General features: G+C 42.2%; 1 protein-coding gene across 1 annotated transcript in view; it reads left to right on the forward strand.

Moving 5' to 3' along the window:
* Nucleotides 1-480: 480 nt before the first annotated feature.
* Nucleotides 481-18,666, forward strand: part of ROR1 (receptor tyrosine kinase like orphan receptor 1) — a 106,215-nt gene continuing 88,029 nt past the window's right edge. Inside the window, exon 1 of the mRNA XM_053470018.1 lies at nt 481-654. Coding sequence (XP_053325993.1) covers nt 537-654 — 118 coding nt within the window. The 5' untranslated portion in view covers nt 481-536. The remainder of the gene's footprint in view (nt 655-18,666) is intronic.

Below are 18,666 nucleotides of genomic sequence, written 5' to 3' on the forward strand. Positions count from 1 at the left end.
CGTGGGATAAAAACTATAACAATTATCCCAAATAAGTATTATTATGAATTAATTATTTTAATTAATTAAGTATTTTATAACATTAATATTTTTAACAGTAATAATAACAATAGAGACAGTACTACTAATAATCAGAATAATACAGTATAATAATTAGGTCAGCAGGGAGGTCACAGCGAGCCCCCTCCGTGTGTAATGCCCGGTCTCGCCGGTAGGTGGCGCTGCGCCCCCGGTTCCAGTCCCCTCTGCTCTGCGCTGTTTTCCCAGGGCAGATTTTGGAAAGTGACACTGAGGGGGGTTGCGGAGCTGGGAGAGAGAGAGAGGGAGAGAGAGGGAGAGGGAGAGGGAGAGAGAGGGAGGCTCAGAGTGAAAAGCAGCTCCGACCTTTCCAAGCCTCCGGAAAGGAGCACAGACTCCGACTCCACAGACTCCCTCCGAGCAGCAGAAGGGCTGAAAGGGAACAGAAAGAAGCCCCCAAACTCAGGCAGACAAGGAGGCTTAAGGGGGCATCCCTGGTAGAGAGGGGGACCCTACGGATGGGTTATTGGCTCTGCACATCCAGAGGAATGCCCCGGGACACGGGCAGGAGGAGATGCCCCTGCACACTCATACTCATGGCTCTGCTGCTGGACCTGGGCAGACACTCAGCTGAAGGTAAGGGGGGCAAATGCTTGCTTTTGGGGGGTTCTGCTGAGACAGGGGGGTGAATTATCTTTGGCTGGGGAAGGGTGAGAGAGCTCAGGTCTGCAAGGGAGACGGAGGAGGCAATAAGAAGGGTGTCACAACACTCTGATGGGGAGAGGGTGCACTCACAGAGAGTCTTCTACAGACATCTGGAGAGAGGGGTGCCAACATATAGGCAGGGGTCCCCCCCACCAACCCTTGGGGAGAGAGGTGGCACTCATACAGGTAGTGGTCACTCACAGACATTTTGGGAAAAGAGTGCACTATAAAGAAAGGGGTCGCATGGAGAGAAGGGTGCACTCGCTCAGGTAGGGGTCACTTACAGAGTGTTGGAGAGAAGGGTGTTCTTACACTCACAGAACTTTGGTGGAAATGGCTGATAAAAAGGGGTCATCCACAGAGAGAAGAGGCCACTCACTGCCTGCTGGGGGTATAGATCAGGGGCCACTCACACTGACATGGAGAGTCCACTCACTAGCTACCTAACAAGTCACATTAACTAAGCACTTCCTAAGGGACAGAGGCAGCCTATTTCAGTCATCAACCTTTATTTAAAGGAGGCAATATTTGTATTATTTTAAAGTAATTTCAGTTGATGTTTTTGACATTAATGCATAATGTATGGAGAATAATTCTGCAGTTTCATTTTGTGTGAATCAGATCAATGTGTGTTTTGCCACCCAAGGAATCTTGTAGCTTTTGTATTACAATGAAATGTTACTATAACAATGCAAGTGCCAATATTGTGATTTGTCTAAGCCCAAGGAGCTTGCAGTCTAATCAGGATTGCCTGTTGCTATAGGGGTAACAGTGTGTTGTGGTCCGGCTGGTGCAAAGCTTGTTCATAACAGACCTGCCCAGGTCTGCTGAGAGTGATTTCATACGGATGTAGATTTGTTCCTTTTTTAAAGGAAAATCCTATTTTTTTTAAATAAAAAATATATATTTATGTTTTAAAAATCCTCTAGCATTCTGTCTAAAGAAATAATTCTACGTCATTTCTGATCAACCTTGTACGTCAAACCATCTGGATCAAAACGCAGCTGCTGTCCAGTACAACTCCCATCATGCTAAGCCACCGTTTAGATAAGCACGTCGAGATTCGCCTGGGGGGGCTGCTTGTCTGTATTGCACGCGTGTCACAAACATCAGGCGTGGGCTGGCTGAGGGTAATGAGAGTTGTAGTGAACAGGAGCTGCAGAAGCTCAGGCATTGTGTTCTGCGGTGGTGGTCTTTCGCAGAAGCCCTGACATAGATGGATGGGGGGTCCATTTATCATTAACACTGGGTTTTTGTGGATTGCCAGCAGCAGTCCAGAGAGGGGTTAAGTGTATGATTGGCTGTGAGTGTTATTTGCATTTGTCAATACAGTAATGTGACACAGGGGCGAAGGCGCTGGGTTTAACGGCATTGTGATGCAGACCTAATGGGGCAGATCCTTAAACACACAGCGAAAGTTTAAAGGGGCAAACTAACAGGGGGGGGGCTTTAGAAATGTTGGTGTCTCAGTGGGAGACCCTTCCTTCGGGGCTAATACCCAATAAAGACCGAAGACCCCGGCTGAGCTATTGTGTGACGTTAACCCTTTGCAGAAATGTATCATTATTTTTCAAAGGCTTAACCCTTTGAGTGTCACAGGGGTAAGTGACACAGTGTACGGTTATGTACTGTGCCCAGCGGCGGGAATGAAGGGGTTAATAGATCCCTAGCACCCCCTTAATGAAGTATATCATTCTTATATAAAATCCAGGTGGAGGCAGAACAGGTCCCTGCTTTTAACCTCTTCCGTGCCACAGGGTCGTGCCACAGCTTCTTTGGTGATAAGCATTATTAACCCAAAAACATGTTTTTAAAGAGTTTTTTTTAAAGATTTGTTTAAATACCAGATGCTTCATTTTGATTGTACATCGCTGCAGAATATGATGGCGCTATATGGCAATTAATAAATAAATAATAATAAAAGGTGCGAGAAAATATTGCCTTAGAGGTTAAAGGTGATTCTTAGGTCCCATATCCCAACATATACAATGGAAAAATATTTGTAAACATGGTAAACAAACCCATTGTACTGCGCTACGGAATATGATGGCGTTATATAAATCAATAAATAATAATAACGAAGATCCGGTTAATATTTCTGCTTTTATTGAGTTTTTACTTTTGGTTTGTTGAGATTATTAAGTCACCGATGTATTATTTAAGTATCTGCTCGTAAAGATACATTTGTTTCTTTTTCTTTGGTTAATAATTGCTGTTTTCAGCGTTTAACGGGTGATTATCAGGTACCTTAAAAAAACAACCGCTTATTACTGGTTTCGTTAAGTTCTCAAGGTAGCCGAGGTCCCCTCTAATTACTGATTTGTAACCTGATTGGTGATCTGAGAAGTTCTTTTTTTTAATGGACCCGCTTAGCTAATGGCTTAAAATGACAGCTTAGGGTTAATCGCATGTGATATGTTATCTGGGAAGATACTGTTTGAAGGAGAAAGTAGTAATCTTATGCTTTAAAACATATGACCTTTGTGTAACTTTGATGGATTGGCGATATCCTCCGCAATTACTGGGCTGAGATATCTATAGGTCATATTATAGGTTGGTATATGCTGAGTGCCCCCCCACCCCATGTGAATAAAATAGGGAAAAACTCTGAAATGATGTGGTTTTTTGGCCCGGATAGAAACAAAGAACCTGCCGGCAGATCGGCCCCTTTCGGCCCCGTCTAGTCGCCCGTTTCTCCTGCTGTAAAGACTCAAACCTTAATCAGTCGTTGGTCTCGTCTTAGATTCAGGAGCCGAATGTCTATCCCACGCATGTTTAATCCCCCTCACTGTATTACCCTCTACCATTTCTGCTGGGAAGACAATCCATTTACCTACCACCCTCTCTAGAGTGGCAGATTGGGTGAATATGGCACACCAATAGGCTGTACCCCCCTGGGCATTTGTCAGATGGCCAGTCCAGGCCTGCGAGAGCCCCCGCGACCACCCTACAGAAGACCCTGCTTGGGGGGGGCTTACTTTTGTGCTCTAGGGAGAATGTAATCGGGTTATATATTCTATATTCTAAATGCTCTTTTAAAATGTGTAAAATCATTTGCTGGAGGTTGTTGTTGGCTTTGTGGCCTTAAAGGGGTTAATATGACTATTGAATCCCCTGTATGCTAAAGTAGTTTAAACGACTCCTGCAGACGCATAAACTTCGGGGTAATTAAAAACCAGTAATGAAGTCAAATTATCTTCCCCTCCAAACAACATAAATGCCGTTATTTCGTTGTTACTGTTTATCCTGCGGAACGAGCCCCCCAGGCTCCCGCAATATGTAATTCTAGACATATGGCGGCTTTAACTCTTTGGGGTAAGCATTGCTACGAGCCTAGTATTTACCCCCGCCATGTTTACCCTCAAACGGGTCAGGAAGCTATCAAGTTGATTGTGTTTTATCTATTTTTTATTCTATTTTTTGGGGGGGCAGAGAAGCATCTTAACCCTTTAAGTTCCGCGTTGTTTCACAATCTACCTCTTAAGATCGAAGGGTTAATGTCGCACCTCGGAAAAGTTTCCTTTTGGGTGTTTGCATGCCTGGGTCGGCTTAATCTAATTTACAGAGGTTTAGGGGAAAATAAACCAGGATTTGAGGGATGTATTCTGTAAAGAGCAAAGACAAACAAATAAGTAAATAAATAAAGTAAATAAATGCAAAATAAGTGAAATAAATGAAACCTGTTTAATTATTATTCATGAGTTCCTGCCGTTTATCCCTTGAGTTCACTAAGACGCCTTTTGGGTAAATAGAAGATGTAGCAATAGGTTTGCTGACGCGAGGTCATCGCTGCGGCCAGCGGCAGAAGCCACTTAAAGAATTCATTGGATTTGTCAGAGAGCAAACTCTATATCCACACGAAAAGGATTACCCCCGATCCTCATTCGGATAATGTATCTGGGGTTTTTTCCACTTAAATATTAAAGAACAACTTCCACTGGGGCCCCCCCCAAAGACTGAACCCCCTCCCCCAATGGATCATGGGAAATCGCGTCGTAGCATAGGAAGCAAATACATAGTTTTGCTATTTTATTATTTCTAAGCATTTTTGAACAGATTCCACTTCTACTTAAACGTGTAGCTTTTCCGTCTGCTGAACTGGGTAATAATGCTTTTGGGCCAATCAGAGCCTTTCGCTATGTCCCATGACATACTGAAATTAATATGACCCGGATAAAATATAAATATGATTTAACGTGGGATTCTGTAGTGAATCGCAGCATTTCCCAGTAAATCTGTAACGATTCCAGTATAGACCAGTTTCCCTACAATGCATTCTGTGCTCCCTGGTATTGGGAAGCAGCGATTGACCTACTGGAGTACCAGGAGTCTCCGGGTGAAGTGCTGCCCCTCCAGGTCAAATTCTTCTTTCTCCTCCAGGGAACCCATAACTGGGCCCCACCCACTCTGCCCACTTCCCACCCATTCCCCAACCCACTTCCCACCCATTCCCCACCCACTAAGGGTTGTCTAGAGCTAGCCCCAACCCAACATGCAGTTAGCCCTGCTCCTTTACGAAGCCGCTTTCCCAGAAGACGGAGAGCTCCCGGTAGCCTATCTTGGGGGGTTCCCAGGTATACCTCTTGGGGAAAGAAGTCGCTTGGGGCCCAGTAGCTCCATAGGGGCCCCAAAACCTCCTTAGACCACAGAAAGGTATTTGGCTCTATTGCAGGGGTCAACACATTTGGTTTGAATCAATTTTTCCCCCCAATCATGTTTTTATTTTCATATATTGAACGTTTTGGTCATATCTCCCCTCCCCCCCTCTCTGTTCTAAGATGATGCCCCAACATCATATGTTCCCTTAATATATAAATATATATCATAATTAAAACATTTCCCCCCATTCTACAGATAATAAAGATCTCACAAAATATACGCAATGAATAGAAATGGTTTTTAATATAGTATTGACCAACAGATTAAATAATCTATTAATATATGGATAAATATTAATGCTAATCCATTTAATAAATAATTTATAAACAAATTAGTGAAAACATGAATATATTTAATAAACTCTAACACTCGATGCTGACACACACTCGCACACTAACACACACAACACAATACACTCATACACACATTAACACCACAACACACACATAACTATCCAACAACACACACTGACACACACAACACAATACGCTCATACACACATCAACACCACAACACACACATAACTATCCAACAACACACACAACACACACATGCACACAACTATCCAACAACACACACTGACACACACAACACAATACACTCATAGACACATCAACACCACAACACATGCACACAACTATCACTAACACACACTGACTCTGGCACTATACATACCGGTATATAGAATCTATGCACTTACTCTAACATCATAGCGCCCACATACCCTAACCCCTCCCCCACTCCCTCCGGCTTCCCCAGCCCCGTCCGCACTGCGTGTAAGCTGTCCGTCACGTAACTCGGGGCACCTGCCTCAGTGTCCCCCAACAGCCAAGCAGGGGCCCAATACCAGGCACACCCCCCAGGAGCCAGGAAGAGATTTCTAGTTGCCGGGTTTATCGAGCCCGGCCCTAATGGCCCTGGAGTCGGTAAAAGCCGCTAGGGATGTAGGAATTTTGGATAGAAATTACGCAAAAAGCCATTTTTCCCGCATGCTGGCCGCGCATGGGATTGGGGCTCGAGTCTAGACTTCGGGTTTCAAAGCTTTTTTTTTTTGCCTGTTTACAAATTACGGTTATAGCTTCAAAAACAGCTATTCTGAATTTCATTGGAAATAAACAATTCTGCATTAATTGGGCAATTGGAGAAACCTGCAGTGCATCAAAGCGACGGTCAGAGTGCATGGGGGGCTCTGGTTAACGTACAACCCCCCCCCCCCGAAAGGAGCCTGGATACAGTTACTGACCGCTGTGTGCGATACAAAAGCCTCATAACAACAACAACAACAACAACATATTTAACTAACTATTCATAAAGAAAGAGAATCTGCCACAAGATCGGCCCCGCTTGGCCCATCCGGTCTCTCCAGTTTTATTTTCTCCTGTAACGACTCAAACCTTAATCAGTCGCTGGTCTCGTCTTAGATTCAGGAGCCGTATGTCTATCCCATACATGTTTAAATTCCCTTACTATATTAGCCTCTACCACTTCCGCCGGGAGGCTGCTCCATTTATCTACAACCCTCTCAGTACAGTAAAAGTTCATTAAAGCGGATATATGAAAGCATTACGTTGTCATTTTCAAATTCTCCATACATTGTCTATAAGAAAACGCCTGCTTAAACGCCATAATAGTATTCGACACATACGATGAGGCTATATAAAATAATAAATAATAATTATAATAATAATAATAATAATAATTATAATAATAAGCAATTGAAAACTGCAGAGAAAGGAATGAATTTTCCTTGGTGATATGACATAGTGCCTTAATGGGATGATGTCATAATCCAGTTGGTGTTTCAGGGGGGAGGGGGGAGTTTAAAATAGTCTGACCTGAAAATTATATAGAATTCCAAAATAAAATATTAATATTAATCTTAAGAAATCAAAGTCTTCATTCCGTAAAAAATGTCTATTAATTGCATCGTCAGATCATATTAGTTATTTCTCCTCCTTTTACTGTTCAGTTTTATACAAAGTCCAAAGATCTGGAGAAAAAACAAACAAAAAAAACCATCCAGGACCTGCGCCTGGAAAATATAGGAAATTTGGCGCATCGTTGGGAATCGCTCTGCGCTCCCGGCAGCCCCGACAGCGTCCCCTGGAAGAACACGACGCGTTTCTCACCCGACGTGTCACACGTTCAAAAATAAACAAAGGTTTGGGGCAGGACAATTAGCCCATTTATACATGAAGCGAGGCTTTATGTGCCGCGGCGAGTGCCGGGTCTGCCGAGCACGGGGGGGGGGGGGGTTCTCGCAGTTTAAAGACCCCAAATTCAAAATAAACCGCAAAAAAAGAAATGCTAATTACGTCGTGACATATCACTTTTTGTTAAGAATTATGTTTTCAAGAAGTCGGCCCGGGTGCAAAAACAGTAGCTTTATATAACGCACCAGCAGCTTTTGGGTTAAACTCTTAAAAATGAAAAGAAATTGTATCCAGTATAAAAATGTAGCCTCCTAATGGGTCATTGTGACCGTTTTTGCCCGTTTCTCCTGCTGTAAAGACTCAAACCTTAATCAGTCGTTGGTCTCGTCTTAGATTCAGGAGCCGTATGTCTATCCCATGCATGTTTAATACCCTCACTGTATTACCCTCTACCACTTCTGCTGGGAGGCTGTTCCGCTTAACTACCACCCTCACTGCTGATGTCATTACTGTGGAGAAACCCATAAAATCATACTTTCCCTTTAACATTTCGTTTACCCAGAAACATTTTTAAAAAAAATGAATTTCACTTAAAATGCAAAAAAACTCTTTAGGATTATGATTTTTTTTTATGAATTTTTTGGCCTAATTATTGGATATTATATTGATTAATATCGGATTGGGAGTTTGGGATGGACGGGCGGAATAACTGTTTATACGGCCAAAAAACATTTTTTTTAACAGAAGTTAGTTTACCAAATGACCTGATCTGACTTTTTTTGTTTATCAAAACTTATCTAACTGTTTAGCCGATAGGTTAAAGGCCAACGTGACATTGATAACGGTGGGATTGTTTTTTCTTGGTTCTCAGCTAATGAATTGATCTTAAAAACAGAAAAAAATAAAAATAGTTGGGGGGTTGGGGGGCTAACAGTGGTGAGGTATCTGCTAGGGAAGTATATGTCAGGAGGTCAGAGGTTTAGATGTAATGTATAAGGAAGTTTTACTTTGCTCAGACGGTAGTAGATAAGTGGAACAGCACCCAGCAGAAGTGGTAGAGGGTAATACAGCGAGGGGATTAAACATGCATGGGATAGACATCCGGCTCCTGAATCTAAGACGAGACCAACGACTGATTACGGTTTGAGTAGGAATTGATCAGACACCTTGGGGTGACCTCTGACGACTTCATTAATATTATTTCATCAAACCAGCAAAAAAAATTATGAAATAATCAAGAAAAAAATACAGGGTGAAAAAAAGCAAGAAATTTTAAGTCGCATTTCTGGCTGTCAGAAAATGACTGATTTGGTGAACGATAAAATATTGCTAAAAAATTCTGCATGAAATGGAAATCGATGCCAAAAAAAAAATAAATCAAACTTCCAAAAAAACACCCAGTGATTCATTCCTTTAATTAAATATATAAATCAAATATTTATGAAACTTTTAAAATTCTGAATATATGCCGATTCATTTGTAAAGTTAAACATTTTTAACAAACAAACAGCATTTTAAAAAAGTTTTGTTCTCCATCCACCAGTTAAAAAATCCTGTATGGGAGCAGTAATAATTATTAAAAAAAAAACAAAACAAAAAACCCAAAAGTCATTTTTCCTGAGTATTTTTGTATTTTTAGGAGCAGATCATGTGACTTTAGACTGGGCTTTTATTGCTATCCTGTCTTCAGTAACGACTGATAGGTTTTATGGCCCGGTTATTATCTAATCAACCAAAGCAAATTAAGACAATTACGAATTATCTAAGAATTGTTAACGAGAGCGATGGGAAAGTCAGGTCACAGGAGGCCGATTTCCCCGTAAGGCAATAAGTTTTACTTTACTAAGAAGGTGGCAGATAAGTGGAGCAGCTTCCCAGCAGAAGTGGTAGAGGCTGGTACAGCGAGGGGATTTAAACATGCATGGGATAGACATTGTGATGTTTCCCAGAATCCTCCGCGTTCTACAAGGTAGCAGCGTTACCAGATGTGCGCCGTGTAACTTATTACGATCGCGATGGATATTCTGTGCTGGAGTGCATGCGCGATCATAAATCATTATATTTAGGAGGGAACCGAATCCTCCCACCACTCCTGTCTGATAATGGACAAGGCCGGCGTAGCGGCCATAACGGCTTCCGCCAGACGTTTACGGCCGCCGCACCGTAATCGGCTTAACGCCGAGGCTGCGAAACCTGAGTACGGCGTTCCGGAGCCTCGCGCCAACATGTGATACCAATAACGCTTCGACTGAATCCGACATTTAAAAGACTTTATATCTCGTATTCGAAATCTTTACTGGAAACAGCTGCATCTGCCGTACGCCCAGATTCCTTTAAATTCAAAAAATTCTATACACTTTTTATTTTTTTATTATTTTTAATTTTTTTTCCTAATATTTTTATTTTTTTATTTTTTTCCCTAATATTTTTTTTAATTTTTTTTATACTGTGTAATTTTAGAGATTTTTTTTTAATTATATCTATATATATTTTACAAAAAAAAGATAATTGCAGCTTTTTGTTTTTTTTTGTGATTTTTTTTTTTAAATATTTTTTTTTTTATTTTGGCGCACGGATAATAAATATTTGGGGATCCAGATAGTAACCACAGTTTTGGGATAGCAATTACACAAGCGTTTAGCCCAGAACGCAGAGTAATTTTCTGTGTCTGCGAATGTCGGGTTTAAACCGTCCCACCCAGTTGTCAGATCACATTACCGATCATCGCATCTAACATTATGTGGTATTACGGGGATTTCAGTGGCTTAAAATTTAACAAAATTATAGATATCCTCCGTCACAGGATGCCAGGCCAATTATGTTCACGCCGGTATGCAGCGCTGTGATTGAGGCGTCTCAAACGCACTCCCAACACGACACGTTAACCGTCTAAAATCCATTGGTTTCGTACTCAAAAGCGACTGGAATTAAAGCAAAAGACTTTTTTTGTAAATTTACTCTATTTTTACACTTTGACGAATCAGCAACGTGCTTAAAATTTGATTTCTGGTTTTAATCATGCTGGGGGCAGCCATTTTTTAATTGGGATTCTTCACTTCCTGTTTGCAGGCTCCTGCCCAGGAAGAGCACAAAAAAAAAAAAAAACCGAGTGCGCAAAATAATGAATTCCCCCTTCAGCAGTAAGGAAAATGATTACGAATATTTATATTTGTAAAAGTCACACCCTACATTTTTTTGCAAGTTATTTTAGTTCTATTTTTCTTTCGCCTGCCAGGAATGACATCAACTCATACCCAGCCACGGAGGTAATACGTATGAATCTGGATGCGGGGCGGTCTCACGGATTCCTCATATCCAATAGAAAAACATGTTGGTGCCGAACCGCAATACCGTCCGCAATTAATTTATTTATTCTACTAAGTAGTGCGATATTAACTCTTTCACTGCCACGAAGCGAAAGGAATGCTCAATATATCAGCGACAGATGAGAAAAAAAAATATTATAAATATTTCCTTTAGTCCACCGGGGTTTAAAGCTGCTGTTCCACTAGAGAGAGCATTAATTCCGCTGTTATCAGATCATAATCTAAAATAGTAGGTCTCATGTTAGGATGTTTTACTGTACTGAGAGGGTGGTAGATAAGTGAAACAGACTCCCAGCAGAGGTGGTAGAGGGTAATACAGTGAGGGTATTTAACATGCATGGGATAGACATACGGCTCCTGAATCTAAGACGAGACCAGCGACTGAGTCTTTACAGCAGGAGAAACGGGCAGACTAGACGGGGGCCGAATGGGGCCGATGTGCTGTCATATTATATGTTTTTGGCTTTTCTATAGTTTTTGGACACAATTTCTTTGTTCTTTAGAGAATTTTCCATTCTGATTATTCGTCGCCAAGGTTTGAGTCTTTACAGCAGGTTTGCTGAAAAAAAATCCTAAAATAAGATATCCTATCACAGTCGTTCTTGGTTGCAGTGACTTCACAACTCCGGATTGGCTGGGTATGATGTCATACTGTGGCGCTGTGCTACAAAACAGTGCTCAGTGGCCCCCGTGGGAGCTGTGATTGAGGTCTGTGCTCCTAATTACTTACCTTCCTTGATTTCACAGGTTATTGGGCTGTTTGGGGGGGCAGCTCAGCTGGCCAGTGCCCAAAAATCAGGAATGTCCACCTTACAAATGGGACACTTGGGAGGTATGCTGACCCAGTGATAAGTCTGTAACAATGTTGAACCAATTAACTTTACAATGTAAAAAATTCTGCTTCCCTCCCCCCAGTCTCAGCTGTATTAGGATAATAAAAAAGTAGTTATATGACCACCAAGAAGTAGCGTCTCAGATTAGGGGGGCTAACTCCCTGCACCATGTCAGCGGCAAATCATTTATTTCTAGTGCAAAAGCATTTGCTAGCAAGTAAGTGGAACAGCCGTCCAGCAGAAGTGGTAGAGGGTAATACAGTGAGGGGATTAAACATGCATGGGATAGACATACGGCTCCTGAATCTAAGACGAGACCAACGACTGATTAAGGTTTGAGTCTTTACAGCAGGAGAAACAGCGACTGGACGGGGGCCGAATGGGGGCCGATCTGCCGGCGGGTTCTATGTTTCCATTTAATAAAAAAAAAATGCTGGTATTATTTCTGAATTGAAAATGGTTATTCGTAAAAGATACAATGTCGCGTTTATTAATGATACAGTCGGTGGGGGGGTTGTGGTTTAGGATGGGGGGGTTATTAAGAAAGGAAACATCTTCTCCAATTTCGCGGAGGAAACATCTTCCCAAATAACTCGCCTTTCATGGCGTTTGGTCGGGACGGTTGTTGGAGGTCCTCGGCTTTAACTGAAACAACAGAGGAGGATTAGAAACTCCCCAAAGTGAAAGCAGCGGCTCGGGGGTCCCTCTGATAACAATCGTCTCCATAGCAACCATAATTACCTATAACACCTATGACTTCAAAACAAAACAATTCAAAACAAACAAACTCTTTAACTCTCGTTACAAGATTCAGTGTATTGAATTACGACGAGTCGCTTTTTGGGGGGGCTAATAATCCATTTAAAGGATTCGGAACTTTCTAACAAGTTCTAGGCAAGTTTTTCAATAATGTGTGTGGGGGGGGTTGTTTAGAATGTTCCGGGTCCCCCCCCCCGTTGGGGCTGCTACAAATAGGAAGCAACAAATGTTACTTTTTTTATTTTTTAATGCTTATCTTGAGAACAGGCACTGTAGAGTTTGTCGAAACCTAGTATCTGCCGGCAGATCGGCCCCCATCCGGCCCCCGTCTAGTCCCCGTTTCTCCTGCTGTAAAGACTCAAACCTTAATCAGTCGTTGGTCTCGTCTTAGATTCAGGAGCCGTATGTCTATCCCATGCATGTTTAACTCCCTCACTGTATTACCCTCTACCACTTCTGCTGGGAGGCTGTTCCGCTTATCTACCGCCCTCTCAGTAATGTGAACTTTCCTTACCTGACATGTAAAATTGTTTATCGAAGCGATCAAAAGGAAATGATTTCTTTCTGCCGGCCTGAGGACTTTCCAGCCAAGGACAAGGATAAAATAACATTTCTTTCCAATCCGGAATCCTGTATGACCCTGGGAATTTCCTGTACTTTTTGCCGAGTGATTATAAACCATACATTTCATCTTTTTTTTTTTTTACATTATTTATTTTCTTTTTTTTTGGAGTCTAGTGTTACTGTAGCGGGGTCAAAGTGTGGATTACTTCGGGGAGTCCCCCCAGTCAACCAGTTTTAAATTCCAGTTACTCCGGTGTCCCAGGGAGCCCCTTAAACAAACAATGCATAGGGATTTTACTTTGAAAGTTCTTTCATGTGCATTGTTCAACGTTAAAGGGACTCTCATAAGGAGAAGCTGCAGCTGCAGAGCTGCCGCTTCCCATCCCCTCCCTGGTCCAAGGATTCTCGCCGCTGATTGGCTGTTTGAGAACGGGACCCTCTTGTAACAGAATTACTTTGTAACAAAACACGAGCCTCTATTACAGAGTCGCCCAGCATAAAAAGAACATCAGTGGAAACCAATTCTGATCCCCGTTAAATCTATGATGTAATACGGGGGGGGGGCTTTTAGCCAAACAAAAGCCCTTGGGGGCCACAGGCAGACCCTGGACCTCCAGTTCTACTGATTTCTCACCTGTTTTATTAAAAGTCTTTAAAAGAAGCAATAATGATCCTTTATTAGAAAATAAACAGGGATTTATGGTCTGCGGAGAATGCCGGTAGGAAGCTCTTCAGCTGTTTGCGCTGCTAGCTTTACGAAGACTCATTTTCAGGCTGCTGGCTGAGCATCATGTGAGTGGCACCCCCACAAAAGCTTAATATGGTTAGTCTTACTACCCCCAGGAGTGGCGGCCCATTACAGGAGGAAAAGTCTATGTGATCCGGACATCGCCTGCTAAATTAGATGGCATAGAATAGATGGCACCGTCCAATCTAAAGCCACCAAGTGTCCCTAATAAATCGGACCAGGCCCTCTAAATCACTGATGCCCTTTTTCTTCCCCTGATGCCCCCCACACACTTTGCTTGAGGAGCTCAGAATGATATGAGGGTATCACAGGGTTCTACGGCCCGAAAAGTCACCATAATAATGATTACAAAATAACAGAATGGGGTTTAAAAAAGGTTCTTTCCTAATGATGTCATAAATGGAGATTGAAGAGTTTAGGGGTCCAAAATTACGATTTACAAATCATGACACAATATGGCAGTGTTTTTTAAAAAATAATAATTATTTATTAATTTATATTATTTATTAATTTAATTTATATTATTTATTAATTTATATTATTTATATTATTTATTCATTAATATTATGTATTTATTATTTATATTATTTATTCATTTATTTATTTATGGATCTCATCATATTCCTTATTGTAAAATGTATTTTTTGGGAGCCGTAGCTGCTGTCCTGCGCGGACCGGTCATTGCTTGCCAAAGTTCCCCTTTGGGGGGTATGAAATTAACTATTTCATTCCCAACGGTCAGCAGTGGAGTTAATTATCTTTCCACCGTCTTTTTTCTTCTTCTCATTTCTCTTTTCTCTGTCCCCAAAAGCTTTAGTCTGAATAAACCGTGTCGATGTTTTGGAAAACTCTTGATTTGACCACTACAAATGGATTTATATTTCCAGCTGGGTAGTTATTTAATTTCCTCTTGGAAGTCTACAAACGCTGGCAATACTTTGTGCGTGGCACGGTGCCAAACCCTCGCACGGTATCATTAACATGCGCGATTCTGGAGTTCAGGGCTAGCAATAAAAGATCCATCACCCTTTTTTTGAACTTTTTTTCAGCCTCATTGCTTATTTTTACTATAATCCACTGAAAAGGAAAAAATAAAATGCAGGCGGACGAAAACCGTCGCTATCCTTCATCATGGACGAGCTTTTAACTCTTTCTGCCCCTCTCAGCTTTTTAATTGCCCCTCCTGCAGGATGGTTTTCCATTTAGCTGCCTGTCACCTAACCTAAGTGACGTTGCTTTAATGTATCAATTACACGTTATTACAGCGAAGCTATACTTATATTTTAAGAGCCCTTTTTTCGGGATAATTAGTGCCTGTTGCTCGTTTTTTCCTCGGTTTCTGGGATATCGGCGGCTTTTGCTTGCGGGGAGCGCGTCGGGGCCTGTAAACGGCTTTAAAGCGTCGGTGGGATCTGAGCAGCGCTGTCCTATAAAGACACAATTTCCAAAAATGTGCCAAAAGTTTGGGATCTTCAAAACAAAACAGCATCATCATTCCGGGGAACTTTCTAAATGAAATATTAACCCCTTAATAGCCCACCGTGAGGACTCTATGTTGGTGAGAATCTCGGTGGTCTCGCTCTCGGTTAGGACCCTCTAAAACATTTTGCATGGTGTAGTTAGTGAGAGGAGGTTCATTCCACCTCTGCTCACGTACCGCGCACACTTTACTCAATCAGCCCCAGTGTTTGAGGTGTGAAGCAGGAATGTTTTTCCTAGAAAGCTTGCCAGGTTGGCTGAGTGTGCGCCGTCACTCGCTTCCTCGCTGCTCTGCGAAACGTCACCGCGGCCCCTGAGCATCAGCGAAACGCGGACAGAAAAACACTAATGTTAGCCATGAAAACCTGGCCCTAGCAGGTACCGGGTCATATGTCTGTTACAGACTATTATCAGGTGAAAAATAGATGTTTTCACAAATATTGTCCTGTTCTGTTTTTTAACCCAGTTTTGCCCCATAATATAAAGTTTTCAGGCAGCTGCATATCAGCCATTTGTATGATTCTCGCTCTGTTATCTGACCCCCAATCTACTAAACCCCCCGACTCCTTATCATACTGCCTGTGGGGAACAATAGAATGGCTCAGTCTTAATCACCCAGTCAGATACTGTGAATAATGAAAGTCTCTGGAGGAACGGACTTCATTAGCATCGCCATAAAGCAACAGCTCAGTGTGGTTTTTGAGCAGGAAAGTCACCTGCTCAGACTTATTGTATACAGCGCAGGGGGGTTATATTGCTGTATACAGCGCTGGGGTTATATTACTGTATACAGCGCTGGGGGTTATATTGCTGTATACAGCGCTGGGGTTATATTACTGTATACAGCGCTGGGGGTGTTATATTACTGTATACAGCGCTGGGGGTTATATTGCTGTATACAGCGCTGGGGGTTATATTGCTGTATACAGCGCTGGGGTTATATTACTGTATACAGCGCTGGGGGTGTTATATTACTGTATACAGCGCTGGGGGTTATATTACTGTATACAGCGATGGGGGTTATATTACTGTATACAGCGCTGGGGGTTATATTACTGTATACAGCGCTGGGGGTTATATTACTGTATACAGCGATGGGGGTTATATTACTGTATACAGCGCTGGGGGTTATATTACTGTATACAGCGCTGGGGGTTATATTACTGTATACAGCGATGGGGGTTATATTACTGTATACAGCACTGGGGGTTATATTACTGTATACAGCGCTGGGGGTTATATTACTGTATACAGCGCTGGGGGGTTATATTACTGTATACAGAGCTGGGGGTTATATTACTGTATACAGCGCTGGGGGGTTATATTATTGTATACAGCGCTGGGGGTTATATTATTGTATACAGTGCTGGGGGTTATATTACTGTATACAGCGCTGGGGGGGTTATATTACTGTATACAGTGCTGGGGGGGTTATATTACTGTATACAGCGCTGGGGGGTTATATTACTGTATACAGCGCTGGGGGGTTATTACTGTATACAGCGCTGGGGGTTATATTACTGTATACAGCGCTGGGGGTTATATTACTGTATACAGCGCTGGGGGGGTTATATTACTGTATACATCGCTGGGGGGTTATATTACTGTATACAGCGCTGGGGGTTATATTACTGTATACAGCGCTGGGGGTTATATTACTGTATACAGTGCTGGGGGGGTTATATTACTGTATACAGCACTGGGGGTTATATTACTGTATACAGCGCTGGGGGTTATATTACTGTATACAGCGCTGGGGGTTATATTACTGTATACAGTGCTGGGGGTTATATTACTGTATACAGCGCTGGGGGGTTATATTACTGTATACAGCACTGGGGGTTATTACTGATACAGCGCTGGGGGTTATATTACTGTATACAGCGCTGGGGGTTATATTACTGTATACTGCGCTGGGGGTTATATTACTGTATACAGCGCTGGGGGTTATATTACTGTATACAGCGCTGGGGGGTTATATTACTGTATACAGCACTGGGGGTTATTACTGTATACAGCGCTGGGGGTTATATTACTGTATACAGCGCTGGGGGTTATATTACTGTATACAGCGCTGGGGGGTTATATTACTGTATACAGCACTGGGGGTTATTACTGTATACAGCGCTGGGGGGTTATATTACTGTATACAGCGCTGGGGGTTATATTACTGTATTCAGCGCTGGGGGGGTTATATTTTTCCAGGCCTGTCGGTCTGTGTTTGGGGATATTATCCGTTTGTCTTTCTAGATATTCTTGTATCAGAGCTGAGATATTGGAAGTAATAATTTAGAATGATTGCTCTAGAAATAGATCCACTTGTAAATCGCATTTAACAGAAACTCCAGGGCCTGGTGGTTTTCGTCACCCGGTGAAGGGGCCGTCAGCCCGCAGTGTAAGTGACTTTTTTACTGTTCACATTATGAGGCCGGTCGCTGCAGATGAGGATAACATTTATTTAACGCTTGTCTAATAGTTTAAGGGTCCTCCTCTTACCTTCGACGTTTTGTGACATTTGTCTACATTATAGAAAGTTACAGCCGTGTTGTTTGCGTTTTACGCGCCCCGTAATCCTTGTAACCAAAATCCCAGTTGGTGGTCTTGGAAGGATCCCAGCGGTGGGTTTCCTGCATGATCTGTAACGCGGCTGCAATTAGCAGAGGTTTTTGTAGATAAAACGTAAAAAGATAATGAAACCTAACGGTGCCTTTAAGGTCAGGCCAGGCGGTCACAACGTAGCGGCGCTTTACATATAACAGCTGCTTTTACACCATTTAAGCTTCACAGACGCTCTACTGGATGAACGGGGAAAAATCCCACAAAAACTCCCCAAAATCTCGTGGAAATCCTTCCCAGAAGAGCGGAAGCCGTTATATCTGCAACGGGTGGGGGGGCGACATCACATTAATGTCTGTGTATTTAGAATGTGATGTCATCAAAGCCCCTGTTGGTGTAACGGTCAGGCGTCCCAATACTTTTCTCCATATAGTGATATCGATAATATCGCTTTTTTTAAGGTGTTTCAAAGGATTGGGATTGACAAAAATCCCAGAAAATATTCCACTTCAAACAGGAATTTCAATGGAATTTCTTAAGCGATCTCGATACTTTGTAGCAGTCAGAAAACTCAATTTTTATCCCACGCGACCCACATAAAGTGTAACGTTAAGGTAAGTTGCTACGCTTTAAAAGCATGTAGCAGAAATCTACAAAAATGGTGAAACTCGTGTATAAAATAGCGGGTTTGATACTTTATCCGATACTTTAGAAAAAGGTTCTTCTGCAACATTTTCCTTGACGGTGGAGAATCGCCGGATTCCTTCTTTTTTTCTTAAGGAATAACAAAAGTTCAAAGTGTGTTTTTTTTTTTTCTGCCCCATGCAGCGCGCGGCGGAAGCGGCGATACCCCAGAGCGTGCTGAA

The sequence above is a fragment of the Spea bombifrons genome, chromosome 6 (assembly GCF_027358695.1).
Source record: "Spea bombifrons isolate aSpeBom1 chromosome 6, aSpeBom1.2.pri, whole genome shotgun sequence".
Lineage (NCBI taxonomy): Eukaryota > Metazoa > Chordata > Amphibia > Anura > Pelobatidae > Spea > Spea bombifrons.